At 44.5% G+C, this 18510-nt stretch overlaps 2 protein-coding genes across 3 annotated transcripts in view; one reads left to right on the top strand and one right to left on the bottom strand.

The window, feature by feature from the left end:
• Positions 1–50: 50 nt before the first annotated feature.
• The window catches only part of LOC145514266 (uncharacterized), a 718708-nt gene continuing 700248 nt past the window's right edge, over positions 51–18510 (top strand). The window contains exons 1-2 of one of the 2 annotated variants that reach the window (XR_014060007.1): positions 83–226; positions 12806–14662. Coding sequence is in view for 1 of the 2 variants with exons in the window: in XM_081511614.1 (XP_081367740.1) it covers positions 217–226 (10 nt within the window). In the remaining variant the exon portion in view is untranslated. Of the gene's footprint in view, positions 227–12805; positions 14663–18510 lie in introns of those variants that run through there. The other variant, XM_081511614.1, reaches the window with a different exon arrangement.
• On the bottom strand, positions 2036–14851 carry LOC145512391 (endogenous retrovirus group K member 25 Env polyprotein-like). Its single transcript, XM_081506123.1, has 4 exons — positions 14683–14851; positions 13346–13474; positions 9409–9562; positions 2036–4325 (listed from the first exon to the last, which is right to left on the bottom strand). Exons 1-4 carry the CDS (start codon positions 14849–14851, stop codon positions 2531–2533), a joined length of 2247 nt encoding a protein of 748 aa, XP_081362249.1. The 3' UTR covers positions 2036–2530.

Here is an 18510-nt window from a genome sequence, read left to right as displayed (position 1 = left end):
AGGCCCCGAGCCGCGTCACAGCGCACCCTGGCGGTCGGAGCGGAGCGGCTGGATTTCTGTGCAGCCTTGGGTGGCGGGTTCCGGGTTGGCACCACGTGGTCCCGGAAAACAGTGACAGCACAGTTTAATCGCAGTTTACAGCGCTCGACATACTTCATTCATTTAACGACGACGGACCAGACCGAAGGGGTAGCTGCTATTATGCCACATTAAAAGATGGGAAAAGGTAGGCTGACGTAGATGAAGTAATTTGCCTAAGACTATAGAGCCAGTTACCTAAGTGGCCGTTCCTAAATCTTCAGCCGGATGTTTCCGTAAATGCAGATCACCTCATCTTGTTCCTGAGTGGTTTCTGATCTCTGTTATGGAGAAGATAACATGCGTTATCTCCTGGACACTTTTGAGGATTAGGCGAGATTAGCCGATTAGGTCTAAAAACAGGGTCTGGTTTAGTAAACTAGAAACAACTCGTGGTTATTAATGATAACCTTGTGTTTGTCAAATCCTTGCAGTTGTGTGTGGAAGTGAATTAATCATTCTTAAAGGAAAAAGCAAATGAATTTGAGACTCCAGACGTGGAAAGATTCAAACAAGTCCATTCTAAACAATGGCTGTTTCTCTTTTTTTGGGCCACGCTGCACAGTTTATGGGATCTTGGTTCCCCCACCAGGGATTGAACCCTGGCCCTTGGCAGTGAAATCACAGAGTCCTAACCAATGGACCGCCAGGTAATTCCCAATGGCTGTTTCTGTGACCCTCTTCTCTAAAACCCAAGTTGAACTGTGTCTCTTGCCGACTTAGTTTATTTATCTTCTATGGCATGACAGTGGGTAAATGAGTAAGTCTAGATGCCTATCTGTTGTCACATTCTAGGCTCTTCCTAGTGAGGCCCCAACTTACGGTCTCAGACTCATCTGCTCACTCTCTGACCTCAGCCTTTGCCCTCACAGGCCATGATTTCCATTCCCCGTCTGCATTAGTTTGCTAACAATTGCCGTAACCAATTACTACAAACTGGATGGTTTAAAGGAACAGAAGTGTATTCTTTCACAGTTTTAAGTGGCTAGAATTCCAAAATCAAGGCAGGGTTCATTCCTTCTGGAGTCTCTGAGATGGAATCTGTTCCATGCCTTTCTCCTAGCTTCTGGCAGTTGCCAGCAGTCCTTGCTAGCTCCTTGGCTTGCTGACAGATTGCTCTAATCCCTGCCTCCATCTGCACGTGGTGTTCTCTCCCTGTGTGTCTCTTCACTTCTTACACGGATGCCAGTCATACGGGGTTAGGGACCACAGTAAGGGCTTCACATTAATGGCTTGATTACATCTGCAAAGACCTCCTTTGCTAGTAAATCACATTCCCAGGTATGTGGGTTGGAACTTTAAGCTTCCAGTTTTGCAGGATACCTTTCAACGCATAACAATCATTGTCCCCAGAGCCCAGCAATTATACTTCCCGGGATAGATCCTAGAGACCTTGTGTATGTTTAAGGATGTCAGTGAAATGTTATTGGTAAAAGTAAGACACAGGCCACAACCTAGTTGGCTATCAATAGAAAATTAGACGCATGTGCTGGAGAAGGCAATGGCACCCCACTCCAGTACTCTTGCCTGGAAAATCCCATGGACGGAGGAGCCTGGTGGGCTGCAGTCCATGGGGTCGTGAAGAGTCGGACACGACTGAAGCGACTTAGTAGCAGCAGCAGCAGCTGTTACAGTCAAACAGTGAAGAATTACAGACTGCTGACATGAATGAGCTCAGTTTATAGGTATCAACACGTATGATCTCAAGAACATAAAAAAGCAAGTTACAGAACTATAATTGCAATATGGAGCCGTTTAGATAAAAGTTTATTTTATTTGTTATTTTTTAAAGAAGTGATCGTATTTACTTATTTGTTTGTTGCTTTGGCTGTGCCCTGCAGGATGCAGGATCTTAGTGTCGGAGCCAGCCGACGAGTCAACGTAGACATAAACGCGGGATTCTTCGGCTTAGAAAGAAACAGACACAGACACAGAGAGACACAGACACAGACACAGCGGGGCGTTGAGAGGATCACTGCAACCTGTAATGCCAGTGATGCCTGTTTATTTTTACACACAGAATTTTATACCCTTATACCATCATCAAAAATCACCTAAGTAACATGCATCAGAAATCTCCTAAGTAACATAAAGCTATCAATCAAGATCCCATGATTATCTTATGATTCTGTATCTAAAAACTCAGGTATCACCTAGGCAACACAAAGCCATCAATTAAGATCTCATGACTCTGTATCTCAGGACTCAGGTCATAAAAGCCATCTGTCCTGCGTCAGATGCGCTCTAGAAGGCTGCAAGAAGTTTCCCTAATAAACAACAAGAGGTGGCGGGACAGAGAACTATGTCTGGACTCGACCCTTGAGTTAACAAAGGCAGCCCCAGCTCTCAAAGCAGAGCCTGCTTGCCAGGTTGCCCTGGAATTAACCCTTGAGTTAACAAGGCAGTTCTTCAAGGCACGTCCTGCTCGCAGGTTGCCCCCCGCAGCTCCCCCTTATTTTTTTACTAAAGCACTGATTTTGTGCTTTAAATGATCAGTATGAATAGCTGCTTTAATGTTAAGCAGCTCTAAAGCTAAGCGCTTGATGCAGCATGGAATGAGACACATCAACAGCAGTAAAACGGCCAGTACAACCATAAGACCGAGAATATAATGCCAAAATGTACTCAGGGTAGGAAAATGGGAAAATAGCCCTTCTAGAAATCTATTAACAGTGGAGCCAATATCAGTGTTTGGAGAGAGCGTATTTTCAATGTTTAGAATTTCTTGATGTAACTTTACCAAATCTATAGAAAGGTTATCATGACTCCATATTCCAGCAAGATGAGCTTTAATATGTTGCCATGGTGTATCTGATTTATTATACTCTTTTTGAGTGACACATATCCAATAATAATTAGCATGACATCTCAATTTACTCCTAAGCTTCAGCTCTTGCATTTGTTCTCCTAAGTATAATACAGAATCATACAGAGCATTTAAGCGATCTTCCAATCGTTTATCAATATCTTCTTGTATTTCTAAAGCATTGGATGCATTTTTGGCAAGCCCATCTACAAAGGCAGCAGTATGAATAGACTGACTAAGCGCAATAGAAGCAGAAATAGTGGATGCTATTAACATTATCAGAGAAATTATCCCTAGTATAACTAAACCTATTCCTCTCCGAGGCCTGGAGAGTGCATTATTCAGGCGTTTCCACAATTCTATTCCTGTATCTTCATACCAGGATTCTGACACATTTACAGGGATAACAACAAAAGGAGGTTGCTTTACAATAAGCAAGCCTGACTTGTCATCAATTCCTCGAATACAATTTGACAATGTACAGTTTAAACAGGTAATATTATACATACCAAATTGTTTACGAATAGCAACAGACCCCGTTATTATCATGAAAGGTAAAGGTACACAAGCACGAGGATATCTGTAAGGCTCATTCAGATGGTTTGCGCCTGTATACGACAACCTCACTGTCTTGCTTGTAGCGGCAGCAAGCTTCCACAGGTCTGTCTGGAAGATCTTATCACCGCCGAGATTCCAAATGGGAGGATGAAGCTCTCGATAGCCAGACCCTTGTGCAGTCATCAAATCAGGACCCCAGTCCCAAAGCCTTTGTGTCTCATTATAGATGGTATACGTGGTAGCAGTTTCGTTTCTACATGATGTCCAAGGCACATAGATCTGCTGTTCCCTTAGTCCAAGTCTACAAAAGGGAATGTCCTTAGGCCCTATTCCATTCCGCTGTTGGGTCTGTCCAGCCTTTTCTGTTATTGATGGGAAACGTAGTATCCATGTATTCTGAGCAGCAATCTTGGTTCTGTAGAAGGTTTCTGTAAGTAAAAGACAGCTAGAAGCATTATAGTTTTTATACATACATATGGGAAGTTTTGCAGAAAACCCTGTATAATTTAGAGAAGCATTTTGTGGAACAATATGTTTATCTGAGGATCCTCCCAGTGTAATAGTGTCATTAACATATACAGGAATAAATGCCATCTCCCAGGTGACTGGCTGCAACAAGAGAGGGTCAGGGACATAGGCCCAATATACCTTTCCCTGAACACCAGAAAGATTTTGCAAAAGCAGTAATAATTGAATCCTCACTCTAAAAGGAGAGATATCTTGATTAGACCCCTGTTGGGCCAGCCTCAAAAGGGCTTGTACTTGCTGTGATGATGGAAGAGACGAATCATCGCTGTCCGTCATTCGCCTCATCTGAGCTGTCAAGGACTGCCTCCGACGCGCGTACCAGCCTTTCTGGGAGCCAGCGCGGCGCCTCGGCATTCTGCGGAAACACACAAACATGGCCTCTCCCCCATATTAATACAGGATCAGGACCATTCCAAGATCCGTTCATAGGATCTTTCCATCGTACGAGTGGGTACTTCCGTGGTGGATCCTGCATCCAGAAGCGCTGGGCAGCAGTATTGCCTTTATTATCGAAGGTCAAAAAATTCAAAACATATAAAGCGTGGCTCAATAGAGAAGGGATACTGCCCTGCACCCAATTCCCCCTTTTTAATTTTTTCAGTTGATGTTTTAGGGTTAAGTGAGCTCGTTCAACAATTCTTTGTCCTTGAGGATTATAAGGGATGCCAGTTTTATGCAGTATAGAAAAAGTGTCACAAAAGGAACGGAATTTACGTCCAGTGTAGCCAGGACCATTATCAGTTTTTAACACACGGGGTATTCCCATGGCAGCAAAACAGCGGAGGCAATGTTGAATACAATTTTTACTAGCCTCTCCAGAAAGTGCTGTGGCCATAAGGAAGCCAGAATAGGTATCAACAGTAACATGAAGATACTTCAGCTTTCCAAACTCAGCTACATGGGTAACGTCCATTTGCCAAAGATCATTAGGACGTAGGCCACGAGGATTGACACCAAAAGAGGGAACAACAAAGAACTGAGGACATGTGGAACAGCTTTTAACAATCTGTCGTGCTGTTTCTCTAGGAATCTGAAACTGCAAGCGTAAAGAATGACTATTTTGATGATGTATGGCATGAGAAGCTTTGGCAGCCAAGGCTGCATCTTGAAAATAAATGCTTTTTGTCAGGGCATCTGCTATCTTATTACCCTGAGCAAGGGGTCCAGGCAGAGCCAAATGAGCTCGTATATAGCCGAAGAAACAGGGGTTGACACGAGTTTGTATAGCCTTTTGGATACGAAAAAACAAATCAAATATTGAAGTTTTAATCGAGCCAATCAGCGGGACTGTTTCAATGACAGACATGGCTCTGACTACATAATGACTATCTGAGTATAAATTGAAGGCAGAAGAAACTGTATGAAGAGCTCCCAGCACCGCATACAACTCAACTTCTTGTGCTGATTCATAAATAGTTTGAGTAAAAAATGTTTGTTGACCGACAACAAGACTAGCTATTTCATTAGAAGAGCCATCAGTAAAAATAGTTACAGCATTAGGAAGAGGATGCTCTTTCACAATAGTAGGGAAAACAAATGGATGTTGTAAAGCAAATTGCAATAGCTTATCAGCTGGGTAGTGCTGAGTTAATTGTCCAGGGAAGTCAGCTTAGGCAAGCACCCAGTCATCAGAGAACTGGAAAAGCCAGTTCTGTTGTTCAGATGAAAAAGGGACACATATAAAGGAGGGATCTTTGCCTAAATACATAATAGAATCTTTTCGACCTCTAGCAATTACCCTAGCAACCTGAACATGGTAGGAATCAAGAGCCCGCACAGGAGAAGCTGCCAAATAAATCCATTTTAATGGCTTATCTTGATATAGTACTCTTGTGGGTGAATGTTGAGTAGCAAGTATATATAATCCCCATGGTCGGGTGTAATCACAGTATGCCGTATATTGTTCAGCAAGTGCCCTTTCCACAGTTTGTAGAGCCAACTCTCCTTGTGGTGTTAGTTGCCGAGGAGACGTAGGTGATGAATCTCTTCAAAATATCAAACAATGGTTTCAAATTTACACTAGGGAGGCGTAAGTAAGGGCGTATCCAATTAATGTCTCCAACCAACTTTTGAAAATCATTTAAAGTGCGTAACCCATCTCTTCGTAACTGAAGATGAGGGACAGAGAATTTTTCTTTTTCTAGACGGAAGCCCAAATAAGAATATGGAGGAAAAGTTTGAATTTTTTCAGTAGCTATAATTAAACCTCTAGACTTTAATGCAATTTCTACTTCAGAAAAGGCTTTTAATAAATAGGCATAATCAGTATGAGCCAAAAGAATGTCATCCATATAATGAAGCATGTAGACATCTGAAAACCTTTCACGCACACTTGTTAGGGCTGCGTCTACAAACTTTTGGCATAATGTAGGACTATTAGCCATTCCTTGAGGCAACACCTTCCATTGATACCTCTGCATGGGTCGTGAAAAGTTAACAGAAGGAACACTGAATGCAAAACGATAACAATCCTGAGGTGCAAGGGGAATGGTATAAAAGCAGTCTTTTAAGTCAATAATAATTATATGGGCTCCCCTAGGAATTGCCATTGGAGAAGGCAACCCGGGTTGCAAAGCACCCATAGTCTGCATGGCTTTGTTAACCTGACGAAGGTCTTGCAATAAGCGCCATTTTCCAGATTTCTTTTTGATAACAAAAATGGGTGAATTCCAAGGTGAATTAGAAGGTTCTATATGGCCCAAAACCAACTGTTCCTGTACCAGTTGTTGTGCAGCCAGCATTTTTTCTATAGTTAGGGGCCACTGATCTACCCACACAGGTTCCTCAGTTTTCCAAACAATAGGATCAGCATGAGTAACAGGACAATCAGTAGTCCCCACTAAAAATATCTTAACCCTGCTCCTGGTGCCAGCTTTTGAGGCTGAATTGGCGCAATTCTTCCCTGACCATGCTTACCCAGGCTCTGGTGAGGCAAAAGACCCTGATCAAACATTTGTGAACTTATTGCAGTGCTTGGACTGTAAAGAAAGACTCCCATCTTTGACATAACATCCCTTCCCCAAAGATTAACTGGCAATCTAGGTAGTATGTAAGGACGCATCTCGCCTTGATGGCCGTCTTGATCTTGCCAATGCAGTAGCTCTGCACTCTGTTCTGGATTACTGGACTGCCCAATTCCTTGCAAAGTGGAAATAGCTATATGTTTAGGCCATCCGCTGGGCCAATGATGTTCAGCAATAACAGATACGTCAGCTCCAGTATCCAAAATCCCTTTAAAATTTTTCCCATTAATTTTTAGCTCTAATTCAGGCCTGGATTCTTTAATAGCTTGGATCCAATAGGCATCTGAAGACCCAAAGGCAGCAGTGCCACGTGTCTTTTGAATTTCACGCCCTGTGATTTTAAGAGAGAGGAGAACAAGTTGTGCAATTCTTTGTCCTGGATGAATAGTACTAATGGTACGAGGTGATTCTGCCATAATTTTAATTTCTCCATGATAATCTGAATCTATGACACCTGGAGCGACACTAAGGCCCTTTAAAGTGGTACTACTTCTCCCTAACAGTAAGCCTACTGTCCCTTTAGGCAATGGCCCAAACACTCCAGTAGCAATAGTCTGAATTCCCATTTCAGGGGTCAATACTGTGTAGGAGGAGGCACACAAGTCCAATCCGGCGCTCCCTGAGGTGGCTCTAAACAGGTCTGAGACCCGCTTTCGACTGGAGAAGTCTGCTGAATTGCCCCATAACATTGTTTTGGGGCCAGGGGCTGGCCCCTCACCCAGTTTCCCTGCAAGGGGGGTAATGGATTGCCCTGTGAATCTGTTTTTGACCTACAGTCTTTCATCCAATGTCTTCCTCTCTTACATCTAGGGCATACATTCGGGGCTGTACCTCTTGTCCCCTTATTAGTCCTCTGAGGACATACTGCAGCTCGATGTCCTGCTTGGCCGCAGGCATAACAAACAGCATTGGACGAATTTTTCATCATCTCTTTCTTGCGCTGCTGCTGAAATAATACCTCTTTTAAGCTTTTCCCTTGCAAAGCAGCTGCAATAGCAATTCCCTGCATATAAGATGGACCAATATCAGCACAAATACGAATATAATCAGACAAAGCCCCCTTCTTTCTATATGGCCGCAAAGCAGCCTGACAGGCAGAGTTAGCATTTTCATAAGCCAATTGCTTAGTTAAAATCATACCTGCTTGATCATCAGACATTATTTTTCCCACAGCCTCTAAAAGCCGGGCAACAAAATCTTGATAGGGCTCGTCAGGCCCCTGCCGTATCTTTGCAAGATCTTCTGATCTATTAGAGGGACATGGCAATTTCTTCCAAGCCTGTCGTGCAGCGTTGGAAATTTGAGGATATGCTCCTGGCTGATAATTTAGCTGTGCATTGGTAGCCTGAAATGCACCTTCCCCTACCAACATTTCATAAGTTGTATGAATCCCTTGTCTTTGATTGATTTCAGCTATATTGTGACATTGTTTTGCAAATTCTGATTTCCACAATAAATAATCACCGCCCGAAAGACATGCACGAGCGATTTGTTTCCAGTCATTAGGAGGCAGATTTAAGGCCCCTAAATTCTCAATCATAGCCTGTGTAAAAGGTGCAGTAGCCCCATATTGTGCACAGGCGACTTTAAGTTCTTTTAACTGTTTAAAGGGAAGAGGATCATAATATCGCTGACCAGCATTTTCTAGTACTGGAAATAGAACTGGGAAACCAGAAACATTTTCCCCATCCTTATATGCCTGGTGAATGGCCTGCTGTAATGGGGAAAAAACCTGAACTTGCACCGTGGCCTGAGCGGGAGGAGGATCTAACCCAGCAATAATAGAAGCGGCATAAGTGGGTGGTGCAGCAGGTACCACAATTTTTTGAGGAGGTGGTTCTTTTAATGTAAGACGCTCTATAGGAGCACAACAGGACTGTTGCACCATCTTATTAGCAGCAGGAGATGACTCTTCAGCCAACAGATCCCAATCATCCTGGTGATATTCAGCTGCTTGCTCATCTAAATCTTCCTCATCAGAAGGAGACAGCCCATCCTCCTTTTTTACAAGATGGGACAAAGTGACCAATTTGTCTTGACCCTCTGGAGCAGCAGAAATCTGCTCCTCATCAACCATTTGATTAATTTTAGAACCTTCTTCATGACTAAAATCAAGGCAATCACGAATTAAAGTCCACAATGAGAAAGTTTCTACTGGAACTTTAGAAGGGCCATAGAGTGTATAATGTGTTTGAATCTGCTTACCAATTTTTTTCCAAATCTCTAAACTCATAGTTCCTTCCTCAGGGAACCATGGACAGACTTCCTCAACAAACTGCAAGAATGTGCGTAATTTAGGCTTAGATACTTTGACCCCTCGGTCTCTTAACATTACATATAACACATGAACAAACACTTGACGACTATGATCTTGCCCCATTTTTTACTCTCAACTATAAACCTGCCTGCCCCTACCTTATTTTTCTTTTTTCTTCAAGCCTGATAGGCGTATTTGTGCGCACCTCCGGGCAGGGCCGAGAATCTCCTAAACGTCGATGCCCCACGTTGGGCGCCACTTTGTCGGAGCCAGCCGACGAGTCAACGTAGACACAAACGCGGGATTCTTCGGCTTAGAAAGAAACAGACACAGACACAGAGAGACACAGACACAGACACAGCGGGGCGTTAGGAGGATCACTGCAACCTGTAATGCCAGTGATGCCTGTTTATTTTTACACACAGAATTTTATACCCTTATACCATCATCAAAAATCACCTAAGTAACATGCATCAGAAATCTCCTAAGTAACATAAAGCTATCAATCAAGATCCCATGATTATCTTATGATTCTGTATCTAAAAACTCAGGTATCACCTAGGCAACACAAAGCCATCAATTAAGATCTCATGACTCTGTATCTCAGGACTCAGGTCGTATCTCTGGACTCAGGTCATAAAAGCCATCTGTCCTGCGTCAGATGCGCTCTAGAAGGCTGCAAGAAGTTTCCTTAATAAACAACAAGAGGTGGCGGGACAGAGAACTATGTCTGGACTCGACCCTTGAGTTAACAAAGGCAGCCCCAGCTCTCAAAGCAGAGCCTGCTTGCCAGGTTGCCCTGGAATTAACCCTTGAGTTAACAAGGCAGTTCTTCAAGGCACGTCCTGCTCGCAGGTTGCCCCCCGCATCTTAGTTCCCCAACCAGGGGTCAAATCTACAGCTCCTGTGTTGGAAGACTGAGTCTTAACCACTGACTCAGTCTTCTTAACCACTGGACTGCCAGGGAAGTCCCTAGATAAAATCTGAAAATACACAAAACCATAGCATATATTCACTCATAAACGTATGTAAAAGTTTGAAAGAATGCACCAAAGATACAGTTCAGTTCAGGATCAGGAGGGCACAAGAGGGTGTTTGCCCTTGTGGAGAGAATAAGACAACTTTGTCATATTTGCTTCATAAAAAATTACAGAAAATATTACCAATTATCACCATTCTGGGTGTGGAACTCTGTACATTTTACTTTTAGTTTTACATTTTACTTTCTTATAAGAAAGCAAATTTGAGTTACTGGTATGAAAGGTGAATTGGAAAGGACAGTTGTTAGGGGTAGTGTTGTTGTTGTTATTTAGCCACTGAGTCATATTCAACTCTTTTCGATCCCATGGACTGTAGCCTGCTAGGCTCCTCTGTCCATGGGATTCTCCATGTAGGAATACTGGAGTGGGTTGCTATTTCCTTCTCCAGGGGATCTTCCTGAGCTATGAACTTGTGTCTTCTCCACTGGCAGGTGGATTCTTTACCACTGAGCCACCAGGGAAGTCCAAGGAGTATGGAGGGAAGGTCGAAAGAAGGCTGACAATAATCCAGGCAAGAAATTCTCGATTGTCTGAGTTCAGGTAGAAGTAGCAATGATGGAGAAAAGGTTACAGATCTGGATATATCAAGGAGGAAGAATCAAAAGTGTTGTGGTGATTAAAATGCAGGTAGAAGTAGAAAAGGAGTCTGAAATAATTCCCAGTTTATCAGTTAAAATTAGGGTTATCTGCAGGTAACAGAGACCCAAAATAATAGGCTTAATCAAGATAAACTGTATTTCTCTAACTTAAAAACCTGGAGATAGGCAGTCCAGGGCTAGTATGGCATTTCTGCCCCACACAGCCCTCAGCAACCCAGCTTGTGCCTCCACCCTCTGTAAGGTGTGGCCCTTATCCAGTGGTCCAAGGAGGCAGTCACAGCTTCAGCCACCACGTCTCCATTCCAACCAGGAATCTAAAGGAAGAGGTGCGCGTGCACACACACACACACACACACACACACACACACACACAAAATCAAATACAAAGGGTACACAGTATTACCTTTTTTTTTTTTTTTGGCAGGTGGTTTTCAGGATCTTAGTTCCCTGACCCCAACTCTTGGCAGTGAAAGCATGGCGTCCTAACCACTGGAATGCCAGGGAATTCTCAACCAGTTACCTTTTAAGGGAGCTCTAATAGGATGAGGCAGAATGTGGCAAAGATGAGTTGGAGAAGAGAGAGCCAGGGAGGGCCCAGGAGGGAGGACTCAGTGCCAGCTGTGGAAATCAGGGAAGCCTTCATGGAGGAGATGGTATTTGATTCGAACTGTGTAGGATGTATGATGGTTCGCATGTTGGGGAGGAAGGAAGGAGAAAACATGGCCAGTGCTCCACCTCACTGTTTAACTTGTCCCTGCTGCCCCCACTGGTTCCTGTCTTTTTTCTCAACCGTAATCAGGGTGGCTCTCCACCTTCTAACTCTTATCTTCAGGAGAAGACAGTGGCTAGTTGGCGTCCCTCTTCTGACTGATCACCTCTTCTGGCCATTTCCTGGTTTTTGTTGTTGTTTTTTTTTTTCTCACCCTCTTACCTCCCACTCCCAACCCTACTATTAGTGACCTGGACTCCTGAATCCTGCATTTCAGATTTTGGTCCTCATCTGCTAATTAGCTGGGAAAGATTGAAGGCAGGAGGAGAAGGGGACAACAGAGGATGAATTGGTTGGATGGGATCACTAACTTGATGGACATGAGTTTGAGCAAGCTCTGGGAGTTGGTGATGGACAGGGAAGCCTGGTGTGCTGCAGTCCATGGGGTAGCAAAGATTTGGACACGACTGAGCGACTGAACTGAACTGACTGAATTCTTTAATCCATCCATCTGCCATTGCAATCAGAGAGCCTCTGGCAGCCTCCTCTGCCCTCAAGTCAACCATGTATCTGTACTTTATTTACATTCTCTTTATTTAACATATAAAGTTCCAAGTAACCACTCATATATATATATATATATATATATACACATATATATATGTCAAGTTCATAAGTTTTTTTTTTTTTTTTGGCTATGCTGTGGGGCTTTGGGATCTTAGTTCCCTAACCACGGATTGCACCTGGGCCCTTGGCAGTAAAAATATGGATGCCTAACCGTTTCCTGGACTGCCAGGGAATTCCCATTCCCTTTAAATCAGTTTTCACAAACCACATGTAAGCCCTTGGTCCAGGCAGTCCTGGTGACTTTTGGATTCAGGCATTCACAGGCTCTGGATTCCAACAGTTGGAAATGACTATTGATAATATCATGCCCTGTTACATGGCGTCTGGAGCCTTTCTCCCATTTCCTGGCCACCCTCAGGCAGACTCAGAGGAAGTGTTTCCAAGAACTTTTCTGAGCTCAGAAAAGTCAGCCCCCCGAGTTCCAGGTAGATCTAAATGTTTATTGGATTCTCCTGGGTGAAAGGGAGCAGGAATGTCTAATAGTGAGGAGATCCTGAGGCATAAAGAAATTCTTTCTTCACCATACTCAACCTTCATCATTGTTTGTATTATTATTTTAAAAATTACTCTTACCACACAGCCAGAAATTCTGTTGGAGTTCCAGCTGCCAACTGAGCTGTCTATAGTCATGAGAGAGCAACAAAGACAAAACTTCGCTGGCAAATCAATAACCCCTCTCAACCCAAAGGCCCACATTCTCCATCCCAATGCAAGTGAAGCTGTAGATCATAGAACTCTAGAAACTGAAAGGGCTTTCAGAACTCCTTCAGGACAGTGCTTCTCACACTGTGATGTACATCGGAACCACCTGGGGTCTTGTGAAAATGCAGGATCTGATTCAGCAGGTCTTACTGGGGCCTGTAATTCTGCTTTTCTTATAAGCTTCCTGGTTAGGCCAGTGCGGCTGGCCAGTGGACCATGTTTGGAGCAGCGTAAATCTAGGCCATGCCATGCAGCCCTTTATAGATGTCAGTGGAAGCCTGTGTCCCAAACTCCAGACTTCCCACTGTATATATGGAGAATCTGAGGTCAAAAGAACGAAGTCTTGCCTAAGGTCACGTGGCCAACTGGGGCTTGAGACTGGGAACAAAAGCACAGATGAAGCGTAGATTGCTTTTACCAATTTCAGCACCAGCTGCAATGACTGTGAGGATCCCCTGATCTCTTCCTGACCTGGAGTCAGCTCCTTGGTGGCCTGTCCAGGAACCATCTCCAGGCTTCTGCTCCAGGCCCAGGCTGTGGATCAGTGCTGTGGGTCAGCCTCAGGCTGCAGGAAGAAAAGGTGTAGTCTCCTCCAGGCCAGGGGACTGAAGACCCTGAAGGAAAGAGAGACCTTTGCACAGACTTGTACTTTTAGGGGAGTGCTCTCGCCATCATCACCTATGGGAATGATGGAAGCAGGACTGTGCATAAAGAACAAAGGCTCTGAAGCTATAATGGCCCTGAAGAGTGGTCCTGAACTGGGACAAGGGGTCTGGCTATTAGACCTGTGCATTGACCTCCCCCCATCCCTTGTCCTGCTGCATGACCTTACCTGGCAAGTGAATGCTTCAATGCAAAGGGAGCAGGGGATCTGAGCAGCTGCCCCTAGCAGCTACTACCTGGATGTTTATATAAACTGTGTAAGGAGAGAGTACTTATGAGGGGCCCACTTGTATGTGGGGTGTGTGTGTGCGCGTGCACACATGTGTATATGGTGGCTGTATAGGAATATGCCTCTTTGGAATCTTTGGAGAGTGTTCATGTGTCCTTGGGATGACTGCATTTGAGTGTGACCTTGTTGTGTCATTCATTTGTGTGTACACGTGGAAGTCAGTGAGCAGTGTGTGGCTCTGTGCTGACGTCTGGGTGTGCCCCATTTGCATGTGGGTGTGGGAGTGGTGGCAGGTGGACATGTACTGGCTTCCAGACCCATTCGACGAGAAGCCCTGTGGCCTCTTGTCCCGAGGAGAACAGAGGAGGCCCCTGAGCCAGGGCAGGGGATGCCAGGCTGTCTTCGTGGCCTTGGGTGGGGAGGGGATGGTACTGCTGAAGGCCACCTCATCTGAAGAAGCAGCCCTTGCTCTGGATGGACCGGGGCCTTCTGTATTCCCTCAACCCTTGTCCTGCACGCCCAGCCTGCCCCAGGAAAAGGTGCAGCCCTGGAAGAAGAGCTTGGGGGAGGCCTGGGTGCAGGCACTCTTGCCAGAAGGAGGCTGGAGGAGGAGTTTCTGGTAACTCTGCCCCTCCTCAGGGTTGGAGGGCATCTCCAGAGCCCCCAGAGAATGTACTGGGGTCTTTGGCTGGTGGACCATCTGGAAACCTCTCCCCCTGGCTCACAGAATGTCTCCAAACACTTTTCTGTGCATGTGAATTTACTCTGGAAAAGCACACCTCCCTTTTTTACCTGATAACTATAAGGATTTCAATAAATGATTTTTGAAAACCCTTTATTAAAGGTGTCCAACTGTGACTTGCTGTGTGCGGCCCTTGGGTGTGTCTTGGTTTCCCTTTGTTCTGCTTCACACTCAAGACACTTCATCTGAAGGGCCCCAGCTCCCCTGTCAGCTAGAATCATGGCTAGCTCTGGGTTCTGGACCAGCCCTGGGCTCATGTCGGTTACCTGCACGGAGAGGGCGCGGCACATGTGGCCTCGCGCGTCCTGTGTGTGCCCGTCTGTGCTGCGGCTGTGGGGGAGCTGTAAGTAACTGCCTGTCGTGTGGTGTTTCTAGGAGCCCAGACTAGAGGGGTTGCTTCTGAATGGGGAACCAGGAGGGGTGACATGGAGAAGGTGACTCACCCAGGGTCACACAGAGCACCTTTAATAGCCCTAGCCTGTCACGTGGTTGGCCTGTTGTTTCTCCCAAACAGTTCTGTCCCTCTGGCTGCCTCTGCTGGATCCACCCTGCCCTGCTCACGGGGGTGAGAACCAGGATTCTGGTTGAGATGTGAAGGCCTGAACCTATTCCATCCACAGATCCCAAATACGCGCTCCCGTCAAGACCTGACATGCTCAATGTTGAGTCATTTCTGACTTCACCCGTTTCCAGAAATCCAAGTCATCCTTGATCCAGCTCTCTATCACCTTCCATGTTCCCCGGTTGACCTCCAGAATATACTAATAAACAGCTACTAAAACGTTTATTCCCTCATTTATTTCTCACAATGATGCCAGGAAGTTGGAACCCAAAGTCTATAGCAAGGGAGGGGCTGAGTCAGGGTTCAGGCCCAGCTCTCATTATCACAGGAAGTAGAAGGCACCTGCCTCTCGTCCGTGTGGTCGCATCATAGCCCTCTCTTGGGTCACCCCAGAAGCCCCTCACTAGACTCTTGGACTCCAGTGTTGCCCCTTAGGGCAGCCAGCAGTATCCTTCTAAAACATATCATCACCCTAGGGGGACATTGCAAAAAAGGGCAATTATAAAGTATAGCATCTGCCATAAGACTGAGCATTTTGAAGGGCAGAACTGATTTGGGGTTGTCTAAGTGTGGTGATAAATGTAAATACAGATGCTGCTGCCAGAGAAGTGCAGAACAGAGACATCCAACCTGCGATGTCAAGTAAAACCACCTGGATTTTCCAAAGAAGGTATACAGATGGCCAACAGGCACATGAGAAAGGGCCCAACATCACTAATCATCAGTTCAGTTCAGTCGCTCAGTCATGTTCAACTCTCTGTGACCCCATGGACTGCAGCATGCCAGGTTTCCCTGTCCATCACCAACTCCCAGAGCTTGCTCAAACTCATGTCCATGGAGCTGGTGATGCCATCCGACCATCTCATCCTCTGTCATTCCCTTCTCCTCCTGCTTTCAATCTTTCCCACCATCAGGGTCTTTTCTAATGAGTCAGTTCTTTGCATCAAGTGGCCAATGTATTGGAGCTTCTAATCATCAGAGAAATGCAAACCAAAACCACAATGAGATATCACCTCACACCTGTTGGAATGACTATCATTATAAAGTCTACAAATAACAAGTTTTGGTGAAGATGTGGCAAAAAGGAAACCTTAGTACACTACTGGTGGGGTTGTAAATTGGTGCAGTGGTTATGGAAAACGGAATAGAGGTTCCTCAAAAAACTAAAACTTTAACATATGATCCATCAATTCCACTGTTGGTATATATCTGAAAAAAACAAAAGCACTGATCTGAAGATATACATGCAATGTTCATAGCAACGTTATTGACAATAGCACAGATATGAAAGCATCCTAAGTGCCCATCAACTGATGAGTGAATAAAGAAGATATAATGAATATATGTATATAAAGAGTTGGACACAACTGAGCACACACACACACATATGTATATAATAGAATATTACTTAGTCAAAAAAAGATGAAATTCTGCCATTGGCAGCAATGTGGATGGACCTAGAGGGTATTATGCTTAAATAAATCAGAGAAAGACAAATACTCTATGTCATCACTTACATGTGGAATCTAAAACAAGCAAATGCATGTAACAAAACAGAAACATACTCACAGATATAGAGAACAATCTAGTGTTTACCAGTGAGGAGAGTGAAGGCAGAGGGGAATAGAGGTGAAAGGTAGATTAAGAGATAAATTATTACATATAAAATAAATAACAAGGCTATATTGTACAGCATGGGGAATAAAACCATTGTTTTGTAATAAGTTTAAGTGGAATATAACATATAAAAATACTGAATCACTATGCTGTACACCTGAGTGAGTGAGTAATAGTTGCTCAGTCATGTCCAACTCTTTGTGACCCCATGGACTGTAGCCTGCTAGGTTTGTCCACGGGTTTCTCCAGGCAAGAATACTGGAGTGGTTTGCATTTCCTTATCCATGTACACCTGAAACTAATGTTAATGTTGTAAATCAACTATACTTCAATAAAAAATATGGGAAAAAACATCTGGGGAAGGAAACATTGACTTGAATCTGGAAGAATGAGTACAAGTTTACTAAGCAGAAAAGGAAGGATGTTACCAGGATGAAATAACAGCACTTGTCAAGGCTGGAAGACATCAGAGAACAAGACACAGATAGACAAAGTCAAGGTGCTCTCAGATTGAACGTGTGTCTCCTGTTTGCCAGGCAGATTCTTTACCACTGAGCCACCTGGGAAGCCCATATTAAGACGCAGTGACTGACACATAATAGCTAATGTTTGCATGCATTATTTCACATGGTCTTGATGAAAATCCTAAAGGGTTGACTCTTATTATTCATTTTATAAAATCTTAAGTCAGAAATTGAAAAAAGTCTGAGATTTTTACCTTACTTGTAAGCTTATGAGTTACCCTGTTAGAGTTTTTATATACTTAGAGCAGACATGAGACCTCTGGGTCAGAGACAAGGAGGATTTAGTAATCACCTGCCAGGGCACCTTTTCTGCCTGCTTCACGCTCCGTGGGGAAAGGTTATGAGGGCTAGAGATTACCTGTTCATGCAGAGGGGTGCCCTATAGGACAGGAGCCCTCAGATTAGGAGACTGGTGACCCTTTCCAATGGTGAGAGAGATAGTTATTCCCCTGGAAGGTAAGCAGGTTTCCACTAAGGGAGAGGGGAGGAAAAGGCTTATCTTTACTACCTTGCCATATCTCCAGAGAGATAATCTCCAAACATCTCATGAAATACGTGTCTCTAGCTTCCAAGGCTGTTCTCCATTCAAACATACCTTACACAGAAGACCCAGGTCTTGCATCGAGTGAGAAATCTGGTCAGACTTGTCTCCTAACAAGGATAAGGAAATCGAAGCTTAATATATTGCAAATTATTTGAACTTGGGCTAGTGAAAGCACTAGGAAAATGAATGAATGAATGACCTAGGTGAAGGTCAAGATACAAATGGCCACCTTTATATACTCTCCTGAAAATAGGTATTGGGGCTTCCTTGGTAGCTCAGTTGGTAAAGAATCTGCCTGCAATGCAGGAGACCTCGGTTCGATTCCTGGGTCGGGAAGATTCCCTGGAGAAGGGATAGGCTACCCACTCCAGTATTCTTGCCTGGAGAATTCCCATGGACAGAGGGGCCTGGTGGGGTTCATGGCGTCGCAAAGAGTCAGACACGACTGAGTAACTAAGCATAGAGCAGGGCGGTATATGAGTGCCTTGTGATCATAGCAGAAAACTCTTTATCAAAACTAAGTTGAACAGTGACTTCCTTGTGGGTCCAATGTTTAAGACTCCGTGTTTCCACTGTAGGGGGCATGGGTTTGATCCCTGTTCAGGAATTTTATTTGTTTTTGACTGTTGGATCCCTGCTGCTTTGAGGGCTCCCTCCAGTTGTCACAAGCAGGGGCTACCCTCTGGTTGCAGTGGCTGCTCT

Source organism: Giraffa tippelskirchi, chromosome 7 (assembly GCF_054371585.1).
Source record: "Giraffa tippelskirchi isolate mGirTip1 chromosome 7, T2T-mGirTip1v1.2.pri, whole genome shotgun sequence".
Taxonomy (NCBI): Eukaryota; Metazoa; Chordata; class Mammalia; order Artiodactyla; family Giraffidae; genus Giraffa; species Giraffa tippelskirchi.
Note: the sequence above shows the minus strand (reverse complement) of the source record. Positions and strands in the feature narration are given on the sequence as shown.

Bases quoted from the DNA above. Each gene is read 5' to 3' on its own strand.
- LOC145512391 (XM_081506123.1), bottom strand. From the start codon at position 14,851: ATGTGCCGCGCCCTCTCCGTGCAGGTAACCGACATGAGCCCAGGGCTG. The intron at 13,475-14,682 runs GCAAGTCACAGT...GCTGACCCACAG, and splicing joins ACACCCAAGGGCCGCACACA to CACTGATCCACAGCCTGGGC. The intron at 4,326-9,408 runs GTAGGGGCAGGC...GTGTTTCCGCAG, and splicing joins GAAGAAAAAAGAAAAATAAG to AATGCCGAGGCGCCGCGCTG.